General features: G+C 40.8%; 1 protein-coding gene across 9 annotated transcripts in view; it reads right to left on the bottom strand.

Annotated features, from left to right (window-relative positions):
• Positions 1-3,672: 3,672 nt before the first annotated feature.
• STON2 (stonin 2) overlaps positions 3,673-21,991 on the bottom strand; it is a 149,670-nt gene continuing 131,351 nt past the window's right edge. For 6 of the 9 annotated variants that reach the window (XM_036882140.2, XM_057488242.1, XM_036882139.2 and 3 more), the window contains 4 exons: positions 17,847-19,667; positions 12,172-12,374; positions 11,695-11,796; positions 3,673-10,340 (listed from right to left, as the gene is read on the bottom strand). In XM_036882140.2, the coding sequence (XP_036738035.2) occupies positions 10,257-10,340; positions 11,695-11,796; positions 12,172-12,374; positions 17,847-19,667 (2,210 nt within the window). In that variant the 3' untranslated portion in view covers positions 3,673-10,256. Of the gene's footprint in view, positions 10,341-11,521; positions 11,797-12,171; positions 12,375-17,846; positions 19,668-21,991 lie in introns of all 9 variants that reach the window. The other 3 variants (XM_057488241.1, XM_057488243.1, XR_008992432.1) reach the window with 2 other exon arrangements.

Below are 21,991 nucleotides of genomic sequence, written 5' to 3'. Positions count from 1 at the left end.
AAGTTCCAGCCCCACTTGATCATAAAAAACATTGTGCCTTGCCACAGAAAACACTCCCCCAGCAGAAGCATTGCCTACCTGCAAGTAAGAATCCCATTGCTGGAAGTTTTGTGAAAAGGGGTTACAGACCTTGAGTAGAAACCAGGTTTCTTCATTCATTTAGAAGTGAGCATGCACCCTTGTAAGGTGTCATGGTGATTTGCTTTTACTTTTTCTTTGGTTGTGCAGTTTTTACTATCTTATATATATGCTCTTCTTGACAAATAATACAGACTTTCTTGTTAGTTTTTCCCAGAGCCTTAAACTGAGGTCTTGGGTACTTTTTAAATTCATAATTTTTAAATCTCAAGAGAGAATAAATTGATATACAGCTTGTTACTTCATACTGTAGTAGCAAAAGAAATAGTAAGTTTTTAAAATATTTTTTCTGATAGTTTCCCTGCAGGCTTCTAGGATGAAGATAATTGGGTTCAGTATTTCTAAATTGTGGATACTCCCTCCTTTGCCCCACCACTCACTCTGGTCACCGAGTGCTTGTATCCTCTCTTTTGCCCTGAGCCTTTTTTTTTTTATTGTAAATTTCATTCCATTAGTAGAAGTGTAAGTGTATTGAGAGTCCAGATACATTTTGTACTGCCTGGTGAATCAAGAGAATTAAACTTGCAGCATTCCTGATAGCACTAACCTCTGCAGAGAGAAAGAAAAGTAATAGAAGAGAAAAGACTTTCCAGATTAGAGGTAGAAGGGGAATTAACTTCATGGGATTACCAGTTTTACTAAAACGGAGGGAATTTCATTCATACTCAATCGCATGTTGGTTTATGATGGCTGATTTGTACTGCTTTGGGTGCATTTTTGTCACACACTGAGGAAGCCAATTCTCTTGGTTAACTATTGATTTTTAACCAGGAGGAAAAACCTAATAAATATAAAACATCAAAAGGGAGCACACAAATGTTAAAGGCCACAGGTGAGATGTAATAGGGGCCTGCACAAGAAATAGTTGGAAACAGTTTCAATCTCTGAGATACATGTCCCTTTCTCTGCCACTGCCATGAGATTAATCTAAGCTCCCAGACTTTATGCCTATTAGTGAAAAGAAGAGAGGAGCACAGAGGGTGAGAGGAGGTGGGAGAGGAGAGGGAGACAGAGAAGAGAAAAAAATGTTGTGACCCCTGGAGTTTGCTCCCAACAAGTGGAGAATAGATTTTATCCCTTTCTTTTCTGCTGACCTAGTCTGTGTTGGGGGGAGGGATAAAGTATAGGTGTTTTGACTTTAATTCCCTCTGAAAATATAATCTGTAACTTTTGAGACCTCTAAAGAAAAGGTGGGAGTTTACGTAAGTCCTTTTTGGAGATCTTAGACTTCTCTTCAGTTTGGAAAGGTACTTCAGTGGGTCCGTGACAGGATGTGATGAGAGCAACTAAACATCGCTTTGGATAATAAAGCAAAGGACAGTGGAAACTCATCCTACCTCTATTCGAGTTGGTCCGCCGTTCCACTCAGTGGGTCTGTGAGTCAGATAAGGGTGCTGTCAGGCCTGAAACAGTCAATTCACATTGGTAAAACTCAGGGAATAATTGTGTGACTCATTTTAATGACTTCCCCACATTAACCATGAACTGGAACACATTGTTCAGGTGGCTGGGGTTTTGGGTGGTGACTCTGTCAGGATCTTCAATGAAGAAACTGAAAAATTAATTGAGGGTCATAGAGCACCCTCCATTAAAGATGACTCATCCCTTAGTCTAGTTTACTTTATGGGCAATTTAAGCAATTTTCAAGAGTGTTGACTTTAGAACTTAATCCCCACTTAAAATGGAATTTTAAGAAGTTTTCAGTTTTCTCTTGGAAATCAGAGATAGTAATTAGGGGATTTTTTGAGGAGTTGGCTCCATTTTACTCAGACTAGAGTGAGGGGGAAAAAGATATTTAATAAGGATTCCCTCTGTGGGGTATAGGCAATGAACTTTAGGAGCAGGGTGTCTGATACTCAGTTTTAAGTTCTTTCCCATTTTGTGTTTGTGCAATCACCATTGATTGCTTATATTTGGTAAGTGTCAGTTGTACCAACAGCCTTGAATTACTAGTGCCTTGCAGACTGGAGAGGAGGCTGCCTTCATTAAAAAAGATGACGCATCTAAAATACCTAGCATAGGTGGTTGCACCAGAGTACAAGCACTACCTAAATGTTAGCTCATGTTATTATGTTTTGGGAATGCAGAAAGCTGCCCAGCATGAAGGAATTAAGAGGAGATATTTGGAGGTAATCAAGGGGGAGCTGGGAGGAGTTTGGAAAGAGCTGATAAATGCCATTGAGGACACTTAAATTCTCTTTAGTTCCCCTCATTCTCAACTCCCCATCACCCAAACCCTGGGCATGCTTGGCTTCAAACAGCTACTTGAGTAGTTATTCCACTTGGATATTAAATAAAAGGGGGGCCTCAGAAGTCTAAAACCTTGTGACACTGTGGGAGCTAGGTGATTAGGTCTCAAAACTTGTTCCAGAGAACTCTGGGAAGATAGGGATGGAAGAAAGCGGCAAGGCCAATATTCTTCAGAATCCTTAACTAACATTCATGCTCTTTGGCTATTGACCCTTTGTGGACCTGATATCAGTTACAAATATCAGTTAATTTTTACTGACTAGGCTATAAATTTCTGTGTATTCTGTTCAAGACAAGAGCTCTTTCAATGGCAGGGGACGCTAAAATGCTGAGTTCTCTCCTGGTAGGTAACTGTATTTTGCAATAAAATGCCCATGGTCTATTTGAACTAAAACAACTGTTTCTTGCCTTGTTTATTCCAAAAAGCGTTTATTTTCCTTGCCTTTCAATTTTCCCCTAGTCCAAAATAAGCCTTTTTTAGAAAAATGCTCTGTTGACGAGATTCTAAAATGACTTCATAGCATTTACAAGACTGAGTCCAATCTTGGGCTAGATGTAATCTCTCCCACAGCTTGGTGTAACCGTCAATCTTAACTTTTGCTATGCATGAACCCTTTCAGGTCAGGTTTCTGTCAATCAAACATACCACTTTTACATCTGCCTCTTCCCAACTCTAAACCCCCTTCCTCTTTCCAGTGAGCTAAATTTATCCCCACCTCCAGGTCTCACAGAAGAGCCCTCTTACCTGTGAAACTTCCAAGTGTTCTAGTCCTTATTGATTTTATTCTCATCTATGTTTGTTGACATTAGTCATTTGGATTCATCAATTGATTGAACACTTATTTCTTGAGCATTAACAATATGCCAGAAACATAATGCAAACAATCTATTTGATTATGTGCTTTTATATTTTTCTCATTTAACTATAATGTGCATGTGCCTAGTGTCAAGCAAACCTTAAGGACTGTATCATTTTGATTTGTTTTCTCCAAGAATTGGGCACAAAATAGGAATTCAGTAAATATATCTTGAATTGATGAAATAATATACATGATAAACTTAACGAGGATAATTAAACAGGTGACTTATCAGCTTATGACTACTAACCATACTGATTGGGAGAAGGGACTTCCTAATAAACATTTTTCATTATTCTTCACCTCATTAAATCTTGCAGAGTGACAGATTTTGTTTAAAAATTTTTATTAATAGCTCATTTTCACAGCTCAAAAAAAGATATTACAGATAATAATCCACATAATTAAAAACAAAACCTCACCTCTACAGAGTTAGCCAGTGTGTAGACTTTATTACAGAGGCACATATTACTCTTTTTTTAAAAAAGTAAACTGGTTTTACATAACTTTAATCACAATAGCACAAGAAGTTACATCAAATGATGGATGATGAAGGAAGGAAAATACAAGCCTTGGATCTGCTGAATCACTCACTGGATCTTGGGTCCATCCATCCTGATACATTGAAATTCACTTACGGACATTACAAAAATCGAGGATGAAGGCAGAGTGCTCTTTTATCACTCCCTTGGCTGAAACACTGATTCTATTTAATTTCTTGAATATGGTAACGTTTTCTCCAGGTTCTGTTGGCAGGCAGACAGGTTAAATGAATGCTGGCTTAGAGTCAGAGGAGTTCATACTTTTCCCTTCTATCATCCCCATACTTCAAAACCCTAAACCAATAGGTTACTATTAGGATCTCACAGCACATTTGCCTTCCCAGAACTGCTCCCTTGGATACCACGTGTGGTCAGTGATCCTGAAGCACGCAGAGACCAGGAGGTGGTGCTCAAGGCTTCAGTCAGCATGTGGCTGGTTGGTGTCCGCAGCTAGCATTGAGGGTTTGATCTGACGCAGAGCACGGGACAGAACAGGAAAACGATGCTGGAATTCCTTGATCTGCCCAGTTGGAATTGAGCCATTACATTTGACCAACTCTTAAGTACAAGAAACGAAAATCATACTGTCATACATAGCACATATCACAAAGGAGATGCTATTTTGTAGTTTGTACACATATAAACAAATTTTTAACTACATTTTCATGTTACTAGGAGACAATGAGGTTAGAGGAATGACCCTTTCTCTTATTTTGGGTTTGCCATACTGTATCACAAATAGTCTCAGAACATTACTGAGTGTTCTTCCCTCACTGACTTTCTGTAGTCTTTTGTACAAAAGGATAACGTGGCCTCTCAGTTTCTTGGAGGGTTAGACCTACATCTGCTTCAAGTGGAAACCAAATCCTAACATCCTTTTGGAGGTCTTTCTGTTCCTCTTCACACTCACACCAGGCTGTCCTGGGTGGCGCCAGTGGGACGTCCAGAGCAGTGTCCCTGCTGACCTCTGCCATTCTCTGTCCTCCATTTTTATCTGTTTTGAAGGCAACTATAAAATAGAAGGTTGCAGAGTTTTCTGCTTCTGTTATCTGGGCAGATGTTAAAGGACAGAGAAATGAAATGGAAAAAGATGGGCTAGCTGAACTTCCCCATCTTCACATTTCAAATTTCTTGGTTCTTGAGTCTATATGAAGAATCCTATTGACATGAAATATCACAGACAGTGGCACCAAAGGATATTTTGTAAAATATAAAACTGGAGCTGCAAAGGCCCTGAGGGAACAAGTAGTCCAGCTTCCTCACATTTTTAGCTGAGGTCAGTGAAGCTCAACTGGGAAAACAGCGAGTCACTTAACATGGTGAATGTTTCCGTGATTATATCCTTTAAAGATTCATAGAAATCCAAGTTTTCCCTTGATAAAGGGCATTCCCACCAATGAGTTAACATCAACAATCCTCAACGTCCTTGTGTTTGGCCTTGGCTCCCTGTAGGGAAGCTGGCTGTTGGCACAGCACCTTGGCCAGAATAGACCCACTGAATTGAAATAATTCTATTGTTTATCCCATCTAAGCAGTCTTTTAGTTTTCCTAGAGCTCCTTACTTGTAGGGGATGACCTCCAGTTCAAGTATTTTCAGGTTCAGTGGCCAGTGATGTTTCTGCCATCCCTCTATACTTTATTGTTTCATATCAAAAATCATTTTTTGAGTTTTCTTTAATAGATTTTCATTACATACAGTACAGGTATCACTTGCCCCTCTCCAGGCACACCATCAAACACATTACTATAGACAGTTTCTGGAATATAAGCGTGGAATTCCAAATTTGGAGGTATTTTTTCCCTCCAATTCTTTTTTTTTTCCCCCTCCAAAACAAAGGACTCGACTCTGAATCAGATTGGCTAAGGCACATGAGAAGAAATGTAAACACTCTGTATTCCTGCTTTAGCTAATGTATGGGAAAATATTACTGATCCATGCATTTATTTGCCATATTTATGACCTTATACATACTGTTCACTTTTAATACCTTAAATACATACATATGAGTCACACTATCCAAAGAAAGTTTCATTTACAAAGAATGAAATGAAGAAATGGTGATTTGTGACACTGGCATGCAGACATTGGTAATATTTAGAAAACATCTTTAGACCCTGGTGAAGATACCAGGACTAATTTTATATAAAGAGGTGTTAGGTTCAGATGGGACTTACAGCGAAGTGTTAGAGATGATTTGTCTACTGGATGGTATTTTTTGTGGATTTAACTTACCAGTGTTGTTTGAATTTCCTGTTAAATTGCATTCTTAACATGACCTAAACTCTATAGAGATCCTAGAATTAACTTAATATCATCATTTGTGGAAGAGTTGAAGTTTGCAATTCCCAAATGGGAGAATTTCTAAAAGTAGGCTGGAGACAGCCAGTGCTTCCTACTCAAATCAATTCAATATTCCCAAGGCTTTTAAGAAACGATTTCAGGCCATTCTCTGCTTTTCCATCATTAACTTATTCTGAGACTTAAAGCAGCTCTGATATCATGATTTCATTCCACAATTTTCAGCCTTACTATCAAAGACCTCCACCTTAGTATGGTGACAAAATGAATATACAGTAACATGGGTCAGTGGTTAATGCTGGGGAAAATAGATCTAGCACACTGAGACTGGCCAGGTACGCTCTCAAATGCTTTCTTCTGCTGACCATGCAAATATGCAAGGCTCAGGCCCACAGATCTGTCTGACTTGTAGGAATAAACTGAACCAATCGTCTTGACTATGGACAGCATCTGTGCTACTTACTGTATCTTTGGACACAAAAATGTTTTTCAATATTCAGGTACATAGTAGTTTAAATTCCATGGCAGTTAAGTGCTTACATGCTGACTGTTACCATTAGTTGACGGTGGAGGCAGGAATAAAAGGAAAGAAAAAATTTTTAAGTCCTCTGGGAAATAAAGGGATGCTAGCTTGCGTTCACAGAAGAATTTCATAATAGCTAAGGGTTTTTTATGTATTCTTAAGGATCTCAGGGTCCATAGTTGCTCAGAAAACACTGATACCTAATAATTTCCTTTTATTTCAATAATATGTGTTTGTCTTATCAGCAAGGATTTAAGGTGGCTGAAGTCTATTACATTCCAAGCTTTGTGCTAGATACTGGAAACAAAGAATAAGATATATTCCTTGCCCTCATGGATCACATTTCTTGGGAATGTGAATTTCTAGGGAAATAAACTCCTGCCCTTACTTACTAGATTTGAATAGAAATTATTCTCATTTCTAATAAGAAATACTTCACATAAAAAATGTTCTCAAGGGTTATGAGCTCTGCTAATGATGCAGGAAGGCAGAGAGGGAGAAAAAGAACTAAATTAAAAATAACTGTCTAGATAATACTTAATATTAAGTGAAATGCAAAATTTTGATAAAGACCAACTAGTGCTGTTTACAAGAGGGGTTTAATGGCCCCCCACAAGGCGTCTTACAGCCTTTTGTTTTGACATATGATAATGACTACATTTCTTATCCTCTTTTATTATAAAGTTACAAAGTAAACCACTGGACTCAAAACAAAGCACAACTCCTGATATCATGTAACATCTCATTTATGTTCTAATAGTACTATCATGTAATGATGGATGAATTCACTTTAAATATCTTCACATTATTCCTAATGTGGACAAGGATTGTTTCCGACCACACACAGACACACACATGCACACACAATCCAGATCCAGGGAGGCAAACTTAAAATCTGTATATCAAAAAGGCAATTTGCCCAACTGTGTTTTCTATGCAAACACTAGGTCTAAAAATACATAGTTTTATATTCCCCAAGATCCTAAATGCCTACCCCTAATCACTTTCCCAAAAACAGTAGAGGAAAAGCAAACTTATGAAGTCAAGGTGGTAGGTTTTTAAAGACTAATTTTTTTTGCTGAATGTAGATAGCATGGGAGGGCTCTTCTCAACTCCGGGTTAAAAAAAAAATGCCTAGGTAAAAGCACAGAGTCAATGGGAAGTAACCAAGAGGCAAAGAAAGGTCCAACAGGCAATACGTGTGATGTTAGCAGGTGAGACAGAAATCGAGAAGGTACGCAGGTGCTAGCCTTGGGTAAGGAAGGTGCTGAATGACTTTCACCCTGCCAACTTGTCAATCCATCGTGATGTTTCTGTGAGGAATCCCATGTGCGTTTACTACAACAGGGGAAGGGCTATGCCTCGGAGTCCTCACTTGACAAAGACCTCTGGGGAACCCCACTGTACTTCAAAGAGCATAAAAAACCACTTATCACAGAAAAAACAAGGAGGGTTAGAGAGTTTTATTACTATTATGACTAAAGCTGTATGTAGAGGGATCTTGGTAGTCACCACCTAGCAGAAATCCCATGTAAGAGTCCCTTTTGTAGCCTCTGGGATAGATGTTATTTTAACCTTTGGGCATTTGCAGCAACAGGAAATTTTACTACTTGAGTCCATTCTTCTTTAGAACAACTCTTATTAAAAAAATTTTTTATCTTATTGAAGTAACCATCTGTCATCTGTAAAGTCTCTCCTTGTTCCTATTTTTGCCCTTTGAGGCTACTCAGAGTAAATCTAATTCCTTTCCCTTTTTATAGCTCAACAAAAATTTCAAGACAATTATATCATTTCCCACTCTTCTGCACTCCCTTTCCAGCTATATTGTCTGTTCTTCAGGAGAACTAGTCCCTTGTTCCTTATATAATCAGACTCTTCACAACCCTGGCCATCTGCCTCTGAATACAACTAATTTACTAATGTATCTCTTAAAATACTGAACCAGGACTGAACCCAACTTTCCATCCAGACATGGACTGACCACAAAATTCCCACATGAACTGCTGTGAAACCAGGACTTTCCAACACCCTCCCCCTTAACACACACATCCACACACACATCACAAACACACACATAGGTACACCACTCTGTAAGTGCATGAGGGTTGCACTTAAGAAACTCATATAGAGTTTCTCATTAATGCCTATTCAATTTCATCCTCTTAGTTTCAATCTTAAGTTCAGGTATTTTTAAAAACTGTAATGATTTCCATGTCTTAGTGTCAGTACATAGAATTCAATGAATATTCATTGGAGAAATTAGTCCTGAGTCTGCCAGTCAACAGACTGGATATATACTTTCTATTTCTATGTCCTCTATAAATCTGGCAAACATGCTGTCTGTCCCCTTATACTCTAGTCTTTGGGAGAAATAGAAAGGCAGAAAGAAGCTGCTTTTAAATTGTTGAGCAGGTATCCCCTTTGGGATGGTTTAGGTGTGATAAGAAAACACCAAGGTATATTAAGAAGCAGAGGTACAGTAGGCGAGGAGGAACAGATGAAGGGAAAGAAGATGGGGTGTCCTAGACTCTTGGAATCAGGATGTAATGTTTCCAACATTAGAAAAATATGACCTCTCCCCATCTCTACCCTAGAGTCTTCTGCCTTTTAGATCAATTACAATAGTGTGATGATCAAACTCTGAATTTTGGGGAAAAGCTCATACAAGCTTGGTTTTCAAACAGCTTTTAAAATGACCTTTTCATTTATATATCCTATAAAATTTGAGTTAAAGAGACATGCAACTGTCTTTTGGCTATGAAGTATAAAACGAGCTTCCAAATGCCCCTGACAAATGTCTGAGGTATAATATAAATGCAATTGTTTCAGGAATCAGAAATGGCCTGTTTTTCAGTGTGAATTTGGGAATTCACTGAGATTGATGCTGTCTCCTGAATTGGATATAATCTTACAATTTTATTGTCCCTTTTCCCCAGAATGAAGTAAAATAAGCTCAATTTTGCCTTCCCTTTAACAGCCACCCTTTGCCGAATGTGGGGCTTATCACTGAATAAAAATGTATCCTATGGTGCCTTTTCTCCATTTCTATTGTGACTCAGGGATCTGAACCCTGGGATTGAAATTTTAGAGAGATGGAAAAAGGGTTTCAGTCACAAAAATTTCCATTGTATAGTATTAATGTTTAAAGAATGCAGACACCTACGAAAGGCCTACTGTACACCCAAACAGATTTGTTTGGTACCTTTTCTGAATCTTTTCTAGAGAGAGTGACAGAGATGGATTCTTAGCTAAGTAGCTTCTCAAGATTGTTTTCCATAAATTCATATAAGTGACCAATGAACATCAGAAGGTAATCATGCCAACAGTGATGTGGGAGGTTCTTTTCCTGACTCTAACAGTCCCACCAAACCACAACCACATGCTGTGAGAAAAGCAGAGAGAAAGAGGCTTAATTATACCATGAACTCCAAAAGTCAGGTAAACCAGGTGCTTCAGGCATGATCAGAGCCTTTCCAGAGCAACCATCTCAGGGTTTCCTGTTAAAATACAGGTAACTACGACCAGGAAGGTCCAACACACTATTCCTAGCATGAAGCAGCCATGGTAGGTACTGACTTGAACTTCAGCTATTCAGGAAGACATCCTATCGTGACTCTTGAGTTAGCACCCTGTGCAGGAGGGCTTCATCACTGGACCCCACACTCCTTGGGATTTTCCATCTCATCTCCTTCAAAGTCCGGCTTCAAACTCTTTTTTTGCTCAATTTCCACCTGCCAAGAACAGAAGTTGGAGAGAGATAGCAGAAAGGAGAGAGAAACATTACAACAAATAAACAGACCAAAAGAGAATACCTCCTTAGGTTCTCTGAGATTCCTCGTCATTTAATGTTTTGAGCTTACGCCACTCATGGAGCCACTGGCCCTGTTCACTATGGTTTTCTCTTTGCACGTGTTACTTGGTCAGTCTGGAATTCCCTCTTCCTCACCATCTACCTGGAAAATTCTTATTCTTTGTCTTGCACATTTGCTAGGTTACCTCTTCTGTGAAGCTGTTCTTGATTCAGTAGGTGCAGCCAGGTGTCCCCCCTGTGCCGTCTCCCTGTACCTTGTACACTTGCCTGGCTCCACCCTACCCCAGGCCCTGCAGGATGGGGCAGACCCTTGTTCACTATGGTATCAGATGAGGGAATTCCTTTGCAATTGGCTGTTTACATTCCATTTCTTTTTCTCTTTAAAAAGTCTCCAAACTGCAAAACAGTAGCAGACTCACAGAACCCAAAAATGGACTAACAGTTACCAAAGGGAAAGGGACTGGGGAGGATGGGTGGGAAGAGAAGGATAAGGGGTGGGGGAAGAAAGGAGGCATTGTGATCAGCATGTATAATGTGTGTGGGGGCACTGGGAGGGCTGTACAACACAGAGAAGATGAATAGTGACTCTACAGTATCTTACTATGCTGATGGACAGTGACTGTAATGGGGGTTGTGGGGGGGACTTGGTGATGGGGGGAGTCTAGTAAACATAATGTTCCTCATGTAAGTTTAGATTAATGATACCAAAATAAAAATTTTTTTTAAAGTCTCCAAACTGATAAATATTTTAGTATTTACAGTTCTCCCTATTATGTTTGAAATACGGTAGCTGTAATTATAAAGGGATTAATCAATTAATCTTTCCTGGAAAGTGACACATCTCAACCAAAGCCTTTGATAGGTCGGTCAGGCAAGGACTCCTTCGAGCTTGGGAGTTTCACCATGAAAGCCGCCCCTCTGAGCACTACCTTTGGATGTTCATGACAAGGGAGACAATCGGGACCGAACTGTTGACTAGGGTCATGTTTGAGGAAAGTGCCATTTTTTTCTGGCCACAAGATGGAGTACTTGTTCCTTTAGATCATACAGCTAAGGAAACATTTAAAGAATAGTAAGGAACCATATAAATTAGGGTATTACCACAAATAGAAAATTATTGAACTACTTTGCAAAATCCTTCTTTGGTAGCCTCCACTTCCATCTTTACCATGTAATCTTCTCCTGTTGAAGTTCTAACTCCTCAGGATGCAATCACTATTTATTTCAGAATACTCCGACCTTGTTCCCTCCTTCCACAGCCCTGATCCTCTTACTATTCCAGAAGCTTGCTTGGCTTTTGAGTTTTGCCCTTTAATGCCCAGTAACCAGGTCCTGTGTCCCAACTTTACTCCTATCCGCTTCATCAACTCCTGTAGCTGAAATAGGAGCTTTGGGTTAGCTCTTTCCTGACACTCCCCTGCACTGCCAAGTTCACTACTCTGAAACATAAATTACATTTATTATTAATAATCCCATTACCCCATTGCCCTTTTTTTCGTTGTTGTTCATGATGAAAGATATTATATTTTCCTTTCATCAGGCTCTTTATTTTTTCCCAAACTTTCTCTTGCCCACTGGAGAGATTATTCATTTAAATACAGCAGACACATCCACAGGTCTGTCTGTCTGATGAATCTTGTCTAAGGCGGCAGAGATCACCTTGCACCCATGGCAGGACTGCTAAAAGAATGCGTAGGGGGCAGGTGAACCAAAGGGTTTGGAAACATTAGCCGGATGACTCCTGGAACTACCTTGTAGCTGTAGTGTGCAGAGTAATTGACCCACTTCCTGATGTCAGTCTTGTCCTCCACGGAGATGGATCTTACAGCGGCTCTGGAGGCGGAAGTCGTGGGCATGCTGAACTCGACATCCACGTGTTCGGCAAATCTGGAAGGCACTTCCCGGTCAGAGCCAAGTTCAAGGTGGCAGAAGAAACAGTGTGGGTGACCAGAAGCTATGAAAGAAAAGGATCTAGAGATCAGGTTCTCTGGGGGAGGACATGGAAGAGGCTAAAGGAGCCGCATCAACAACAGAGGAGGCCTGAAGCCTGCCTGCCAGCACCGGACAGTCTTTTAGAGGGTCCAGTTTCTGAGCAGAGGCTTTGCCTCAGCAGAAATCATGCTGCCTGTGCCTCAGACCTTCTGATATGACACTTTCTGATTATAGTAGCCTGGTATCCTAGCAATAAAATCCACAGCCTAAGAAATAAAATAGAGGTCATTCTGCCCACAGGTCTGAGTGATGTGTGAATACAGCACAAATACTAGGAAATTGAGTCTGTGGATTGATAGAAAGGAATAAAAAGGATCCACACCCAGCACCTAATAAAACATCAGTGACAGTCACCTGGAGCAAAATCATGGAGAGATGAAAGCAAAATTCCTTTGAGAGATGAATTCAATTTTCTTAATAGCATTTCATATGAAAAATGCTTTGGCATGTTTTTTTGGGTAAATAGTATGTGTAAATGACAGAGCCATTATAAACAGCACATACATGTCAAGAGAAGCATATGGCACAGTGGATAGAACACAGATTCACAGGACACCTGGCTTTGACTTCCAGCTCTCCTACCAAGTGGGAGAGATCCTTCACCCAAGTCCTTTGCTCTCTCCAGACCTCGATCTTCATCTGGAAAGTGGGGAAATAGCTGACGGGTAGGAAAGGGTGGGCTAGACAATGCCAGGCATAGTACCTTCCTGTTCTTTAATTTTATAAATCTACAGCTAGATTTACTCTATTTGGATAACAAACTTAAGGTCTGCTTTTCATTTGAAGATGGTTATTCAACAGTTGAGTGAAAAGAATTAGAACTTAGTTCTGTGACCACAACCATGGAAGCATCCTTGTCATCACGCACCAGAGGTAGCAGGAAACATCGGTGGAGTGCTCTCTGCCAGGCACTGTGCTATATGCTTTGTGCAGATCCTCTCACTGCAGCTCCATGATGATCCTCTAAGTCATAGTCACTACATTCCTCAGATGAAAGAAACTAGGGCGTTGGGAGGTCCAGTGAAGTGCCCAAGCCAGAAGTGGCAGAACTAAGAATTGAACCCAGGAGTCTGACTCCAAAATGTTCTTAGCCACTTATCATAAGCTCATGGTCCCCAAATGTCAAGACTAGGTTTCCAGGGTGACAGAAGTAGAGAGGAAATAAGCTGTAAGAACCCCCATAGAACAACTGCCTATTGATAAGCAAGATGTCATGACATGACTTTGACTTCATTATGTAACTGAAACAGCCCTTAGTTATCTGAGTTTCCCCCAAATAAACAATCCCGACTTCCTTTATTGGTCTGGGCAGGACTTTTATCCCAGAGAGTGAGGCATACATACACACCCGATCTCCAAGGAAAACATTACAGAGTGAAGTATTTGTTTTGCTGTGTTTCATAAATGTGACATACTTCAATGGTTAGTATTTCTAAGGAGTAATACCTTAAGAAATTAACTGAAAAACAGGCACCAGTTTTTAGTAAAGGAACTTAATTAGGATACATACAATAGTAAAAATTACATTATTTGAAATGAATCCATTCATAGTAAAAAGAAAAAATACATTATTTTTAAAATTGTGTAATGCAAATGTAATTATCTGGCTATCATTTATTGAGCATTCATCACAGGCCAGAGACTATGCTAAACATTTAAAAGCATTATCTAATTTCATTCTTAATGAGCTAGGTATTAACAACCCTATTTTATAGATGAGGAAAATTAGATATCTCTGAGTGGTTTAAGTAAATTGCTTGAGTTCACACAGCCATTAAATTGTGCCACTGGGAATAAAACAGATCTGCCTGACTCCAAATGATGTCCTCAACTCCTCTCAATCCATCGCTGTAGATAAAGAGCATGACAAAGTACATAGAAGAGTTTCTTAACTTAGCTCAGTAGCAACTTGAACAACAGTTTTATCTAATGACCTTATTTACACATTGTTGGAATATTGAGAAATCATTCCTCCCCACAGAACTGACCTTCTCTCACCCCACCAAAGCATATTCACAGCAAACTCTACCGACAGCAACATCCTTTCTTGATTACTGGCATCAATAATGGGTGTGTAGGTTGGGGTGGACAGACAGGGAGGTACAATTTTGAAAGCTAGGACAGTTTAATTCATGGTGATGCACTAAATGAGCCCCGGTTTTATGTCATCTTCCTTGAAGAAGTTGAGAAAATTTAACATTAAAATTCAGATTTCTATTTTTCCATAAAAGGCCAGTCATACTGGGACGGTTTTCTTTACTTGGTTTAGTAAGAACTTGGATTCCAGTGAAGAAAGCTACCTCTGCAAGGCAAAATGTTTTGTTCCTTGGTGGATGATCTGGGAAAGCAGCAGGACTTGTTTTCATGCCTTCTAGGATTAAGAAAAGCTCTTGGGATTACAGTGAAAGGGATCCCTCAGGGCACAGAGAGAGGGGAGCTGCACATGCACACAGCTGGCCGGGGGGAGCCATGCTGGGATCCAGTGGTGGCCTGTTAGTCTTTTGGTGGCTGGGGCTGGGATCAGCCCACCATGACTGCAGGCCTGGGATGCTGGCGAAGCCTGGGGTGCTAACCTGAGGGCCCACACTGCCTGTGGCTTGACCTTCCTTCCTGCTGGGGTGGGGGCTGGGGATTCAGGGCCACTGCAGGAGGGAGTAAGTATGCAGAAGCTTGGACCTCCTTCACTGTAAATGGAGGTGTGAGAACTTTGAAAAATAACCTATAAAAGGCACCCTCCCAAGACTGCTGGAAGATCAAGAAGAGCTCAGAAAAGGGACAATTACTAAGAGATCATCAATTCTCTGGTTCCATGGATGGAGCAATCGATGGGGAGGGCAGGAGAGCAGGGCAGGGGGAACATCAGCAATAGTAAGAGCCAGAAAACAGTGTTATCTGTGTCCTGAACCAATACAGAAATATACCATTTGCCAGTAGAAATACAAGAAGCCCTTTTTTAGGGTTTTACTTCTAAAATATATATAAAACCATGACAGCAAAAGCAGTCATTTGGGGTGAGGGGAGGGAAGTTTAAGTGAGAAACATCCCCAAATTCTTAGGCGGTCCTATATTTTAAAAAAATTTTTAACAAATAAGTTTCCAGTAATCTGGAAATACATATGTAACACATAAGCTGCATTTACTTGGCCTTGAGCCTACCAACCACTACCCTGTTGGGAAGCATTAAGAAAAGTGTTGCTGAAGACCTGTTTTTGCCCTGTCCTGCATCCATTCCTCCTTTCTTCTGATAACAATCTTTTTCCCTCTCTTTGGGAAATAATCTTCCCCAGCACTGCATGTCATCTTGGTGATATTTTCAGTCAAAATGCACTGTCTTCCCTTGACTCCCGAGCCAAGTGGGATGGGACAGAAGATGGCTGGGGACAATTTGTCCCAGTGGCTGCTGCTCCAGAGTGCCTGTCCTCAGGAGCTATCTTTTGTGAAGCCTGCTTGTTCAACCCTTTGTCAGTTCTCTGGGCTGCCCACTCCTTCCAACAATTTGTCTGTCTTCCTTCCTCCCATCCTCCCTTCCTCCCTCCCTCCCTTCCTTTTTTTCTTTTTTCCCCCACTTAAAGTAGCCAGTCAGGTTTTGCTGTTTATAACCCAAAAGCCCTCATCTAATACTTGCAAATATTTAAGGGAAAGAACTTTGAAATGAATGAGATATATGCGTTCACACTGAGAAAATTGCAAATCTCTGTTCTCACAATAGAAATTATTTCAAGTCTGCATTTACTTTGTATCTAATAAGAGACCCCTGGATGTGGCTTTGTGACTTCTGATGAGTCATGTCACTCCCTTAATTTTCTCATGTGTAGAATGAAGAAGTTTGACTAAGTTATACTCAAGGTCTCTTCCTGCATGAAAATCCACTAATTCCATAATGAAGTTATCTTAATCTGTGCTCAGTAAATTGAATAGCTGAATATTCCAACAAATATACACCCGAGGCCTTGTCTTTTCTGATGTCAAGTCTCCAGCATGCGAAGCTGTTTAATTTTCTCCCATTCACTTCAGTTCTCTTCTCCATGGTTTCTATGGCCAAGGAAAATTCAGGATTTCTCCTCTCCTCCATGGCTGGGGTAGAAATCCCAGTGCTATTACCCAGGAGCACAGAGTGCTGATTTCTGGGGAAGTGAATGCACAGCCACAGAGAGGAAGACTTTGTTTTAAAAATTCTGTCCGTTTAAAAATAAGGGGTGGGCAATTCCAGCCTCAAACACAGAGATCCAATTGTGTCTTCGGTTTGCACCGCTACACCCAGTGTCTGACACAGGCTGCCCTGGTGAGTGTCCACTGCCTACACTGCCTGGGGAGTGGACCAGATCATCTGGCCTCTTGCCTTCACATCACATTACATTTAGGGTATGATAAAACGCAGCCACTCCACCCTCGGAACAGGAAATGAGGACTCTAAACATACTGTTCGGATCAAACAGTGAGAATGGAAAGAGGAGTATTGGCATAAGAGAAAGACATCAATCGAGAGTTTTTCCAAAGCTTATTCTTTTTGCTTGGCTAGGATATCCACTTTTGTTAACAGATGGGCAAAGTTTATTACAAACGAGCAAGGCAAAGTTTATTACAAACGAGCAAAGCAAAGAGGTGGTCTAAAAGATCACAGGATCATGGGCTTATTGCCTGCCTTTGGGATCACCCAGACTTACTCTAAAAATAAGACTATTCAAACTGGTTTGATTACTCCTACTTTTGTCATTTCACTAAATCTCACTGGACCCATGAGGAAAGTCACTGGGTTCTGGGCTCATGCCAGCACGAGAGCACTGCCGATAGCTGTGAGCAGGCCAGCTGGGGCTGGTAAGCTTGCCTTCTTTGTTTAAACCTAACATTCCTTCCTTTACTGTTTGATAGAATTCCAGCCCTTTTGGACCTTCATCCTCTGGCTGGATCTTCAGTCTCATTGGTGGACACTTTTCTTCCCAATCCCAAATCCCGACTCTGAGTTTAAGATTTTATGATTGTCAGGTGCTGCACAGGGTGACTGGAGTCATAAATCTAATGCCTCATCTATATTGTACATGTGACTGGCCATAAACTGGCCCTTTCACCTACAGTCAGAGCACAGTTAGGAAGCCTTCTAGGATCTGGAAATGGATAGCTTCTAGCACCCCAGATAATACTTTAATGAATCAGAAAATTCATAAACTACCCTGGCAATCTGCTTAGCCTCTCAGCTGAGAAGAACAATGCATAATTTTATGTGAGAAATATGATAATAAGGGAGTAAAAAGATGGAGTGAATTGGGTCATTCATGTTACTTTGCTCAAATATTTCCCACTGTTCCCACTCTCCCTCCATCACCATTCCCATCAACAGCAAAACCCAGCACTTCACTGGACCATAGAATGTAGAATTCTGACCCCAAATGTTTTGCAAGCGTGTGGTGGGTTTCACAGAAGAGAAACCTCTACCTACCTGAGTTTTTATCAGGCAGTCGGTTTATCCTCCACACAATGGCGTTGAAGGCGTGCTCGTACTTGGCAGTTCCCAGGGTTACTCTCATGACAGGCTCAGAGCCAGATACACTGGTGGAGCCAAAACTTGCCCCCCGGTTCACTTTGGCTTTCAAAGACTTTTCCCCCAGGACACTTTCCCTGCGCAAGTTTTTCACCCACTCACTGGGCACAGGGTAACGGACCATCACATTCTCACAGGGAACCTGAGTGAGAGGGTCACGGTTAGAGGAGAAGCCAGCTGACATCCTAAGCCAGCTCTGTACCTCCACCTCTGCCCCATTGATGCTCGCTGCTGTCCTGAGTGTAAAAGGCAACGTCTTCTCGGCAAATACTGTCCTGAACCGCATTAGCTCAAAACGGCATGCATCCAAAGGGTTGAACAGAATAACCCGTGAGTTGTTGAACACATCCTCATCCACACACCCATGAAAACGGCACTCATGGAGCTTAATCCACTTTGTGGTGGTGGTGGGCATGATGTCTTGCCGAGAAACTACTTCATTCCCCTTGACAAGGACATCGTTGAGGCCCAAACGGCACTCTGCAAGCCCAGAGAGGAAACTCAGAATGTGGATCCGTGTCAGGATGTGGTGCTGGAGGATCTGGTTGTCTCCTTTGCTCACAATGCCAGAGAACTCATCCCTGACATCCACCGTGATCTCCTCTTCAAGGTAGTTCAAGCCCACTGTGCTCAAGTCCATGGACAACACAGGCAGATCCATGAGACGGTCCTGAACTGCACAGATAAAGCTCAGGAAGTCATCATAACTGGTGGTACCCAGCTTGATGACTTGTTCCCTCTCTGCGCTGTGGGACACAGCAGGTTTGGGCTGGTATTTCTTCTTCTCCTTGTAGGTGACACGGTCTATCCGCAAGCTGTGGATCCTTCCGTTCTCGTCGTAGTTTTGGAGCCGGGGTTCTGAAATCTCATGGCACATCTCCAGCTTGAACTCACGGAATGGTTTTTCTAGACCCTGCTCATAATACAGCTGCAGGTAACCACTATTTGTCAGTTTGATGTAGATGGGTCCCCAGTGCCTGGAGGACATAATGTTTTTCTTCTCAGGGATCCTTAGCATCATTGGCCACCCGTCCCTGGGCTGAGACAGTGCCAAGCCAAGCGGGTGGTCATCTAGTTCAATCCAGGCTACTGGGTCATCATCAGGTAGTGTCGCACTGCCTAAGTGATCAGGGTCATCAATTTGGAGTTGTTTGAGTTTTTCGACAGCATCAGAGTGTGACTGGTTTTTGCTTGAGCCATCAAAACTGATGGCATCCTGGTAGATGACGATGAGGGAGTCTCTGTGGCCACTGCCGGTGGTACTGGAAATGGAATTCTTTTGGGAGCGCCTCTCCTGCTCCTCAAAGAAAGCACTGAAAGGGTTGATAGGGGAGGGTTGTACATCCTGTAGAGTCTCATTCAGGAAAGGATTAGTTGCCCTCCAAGGGGGAGCCTCGGGTATGGAAGGTGGATGGTTGAGGGTGGAAATATCCAGCTTCTGGACTTTGGGGAAGTTCATCAAAGTGCTCTTGGGACGTTCCCTCTTTTTAAATGACCCAGTTGAGTTATAAGGTGCAATAGGTGGTGTGACTGGCTTCAGAGGAGAGGTAACTGGTGGCAAAGGGCAGCTGACTTCATTGTCATCAAAAGTGACCCAGCTTGGGAAACGAGCAGAGGTCACTGGAGTGGCAAGATGTCCATTCATGGCTGGACTGCTGGCCTCCCAGCCGACAGCCTCCATTTCTACCTCTTCATCTTCCTGGAGTGAGGAAGAATTGTCTGAAAGGAAAAGGAGAACATATGAGGGCTGCTATTCATGGCCTCCAGAACTCTGGAATACTGAGGTAAGGGAATGAAGGACACTAGAACTTTCTCTAGAATCTAGTAAATTCCAAAGCAGCTCATTAACTGTCTCAAGTGTTTAGTCTGGGTAGAGATCTCATAATTCTGTCATAAGTACACCAGAGAGGCCATATACCAAATGCAGTAAGACTACAAATGGGTTAATCAATACAGAAGTACTGGTAGGACCAAGGTCCCTTATAATGTAACTCTTATACATTCTTCCTTTATTTTAGAGAAGTTTCTAAAAAAAAAAAAAGGCTTTTTTTACTCTGCTCTAAAGTATGAATTCTTAATTTTTAAACTTGTAAACCACTACCTATACATAAAAATTATATAAAGCTGATATCGAACAAAACAAGTTATTTGCTTAAAGTGAAAATGTAACCACAAATAATGTAATTGAAGGGATTTTTACTCAAATGTGGTCAAAAAATATTAAAGACAAAATGTTAATATCCTTAATATGAAATAAGTTCACAAGTGAATAAGAAAAACACAAAAACCCCAATAGAAATACAAGCAAAAGATGTATACAGACAACTCAGGAAGAAAGAAACCAAAAAGTATCTAATAAGCATGTGAAAATGTGTAGTCTAACTAGTAATAAGAAAAATGTAAATTTAATAAAAATCAGTGAAGATTTTAAAAGCTTTAGTAATCAATGCAGTTATAGATGTTATGATATGAATAGTAAATAGTATCTTCAATGGGACTGTAAGTTGCTATAAACACTCTGAAAGTGGTTTCGCAATTTGTGTTAATGGTCTTACAAATATTCACAAACAATGACTTAGTAATTGTACCCTAAGGAAATAAATCCAAATTGTGAACTAAGTTTTGGGTGAATGTTAAGAAACTGAGGCACACAATGGAGTAATATTCAGCCATTAAAATGTTTACAAGTTTGCAGTAACATGAGAATACACCCATGCATATCTTTTTTTTTCTCTAAAATACTTTTCCATATTAGAGTTTATTTCATGTGGGGGAGAAAAAGTTATTACAAATAAATCTCCACCCTAAGAAGGCCTTCAAGGAAGGAGATATAGGACTTAAGTTTTGATATGGGAAAGATCCAAACCTTTTTAGGAGCATAAAGATCCTGTGTGTCTGCTGGGACTGTGGGAAGGGAGGGGAAAATGACAGCTTTAGCAAGGAGGTGTAGATCTTGATGAAGGAATGACACAGAAAACAAAACTGTCTGGTATATAGTAGATACTCAGTAAAGGTTTGTTGATTGAATGGATGAGAAAAGAAACTTTATGTGGAGAAGTTCTTCTATTCTGTCTCTGGAGGACTGTGTATAGGATCTCTGCCACCATTCCAACTCACTGTTTCTACTGCCAGTAATTTGGAATCAGAGAAATGGACCCTCAAATTTTGGTTGAGTTTTCTGACCACCTGTGGGTAAAATTGCAGTATTTCCAGAATCTCTCCCGGGCCCTAGTGCATCTCCATATCAACAGGTGTTTCCAAAGGGTGGAGAGAAGACCTCCATCTCCATATCAATAGGTAATTACAAGGGGGAAGAGGGCATATCTAGACCAGAGAGGTGGGGTGGGATCCCTTTTTGCAGCTGGGTTGCAAGAGACCTTGGTGAGCAGAAGTGGATGACTGCTTGTACGCAACAGAGTTTTCCCACTTTATTTCTCCCTTTGGCTGATTTTGGTTTCAAAGGTATTTTGCCCCAGACTGGGAAAATATTTTTCCCACGTTGTTACACCACCTCACAAACCTTCATGAGTATCATATTCAACCACACCTAATCAGCAAGGCCACAAATAACTGCAAATGTATGTAAGCATGGGTGGGACGGCTGGCTTGTCATCTGTCATTCGAAGTATATTTATTCATATAAAAAGCAATACCCTCTACTGAAAACATCAGTTTGAAAATGTATGAGCATACACACATATCCGCACTCACCTCAGAAATACCTTTAATGAGCAAAAAGTATTTTCTATAATGTATAGTACCACAAAAGGATTTCAAAGCATTTTAAAATTAAAGATGTGACTCTCCAACAAACTGATCATTGATCAACTTTTGTAGATAAGTGATTTGTTTTCTGGAAAATGAAGGCAAAAAAGTCAGAAAACAACTCAAGTGTGTAGGATTTATATGCTATTTATTATTATTACTAGTACTACTACCATCACCACCATCATTATTATTGAAATGAAGGCTAAAGGGAAAAATGCGGCTGAGTAAAATATAATCACTTCCTTAGAACAGTAACTGATCCTCCCTAGAGACCT

Source organism: Manis pentadactyla, chromosome 11, assembly GCF_030020395.1.
Source record: "Manis pentadactyla isolate mManPen7 chromosome 11, mManPen7.hap1, whole genome shotgun sequence".
Lineage (NCBI taxonomy): Eukaryota > Metazoa > Chordata > Mammalia > Pholidota > Manidae > Manis > Manis pentadactyla.
The sequence above is the reverse complement of the archived record's forward strand: the minus strand, read 5'-3'. Positions and strand labels throughout refer to the sequence as shown.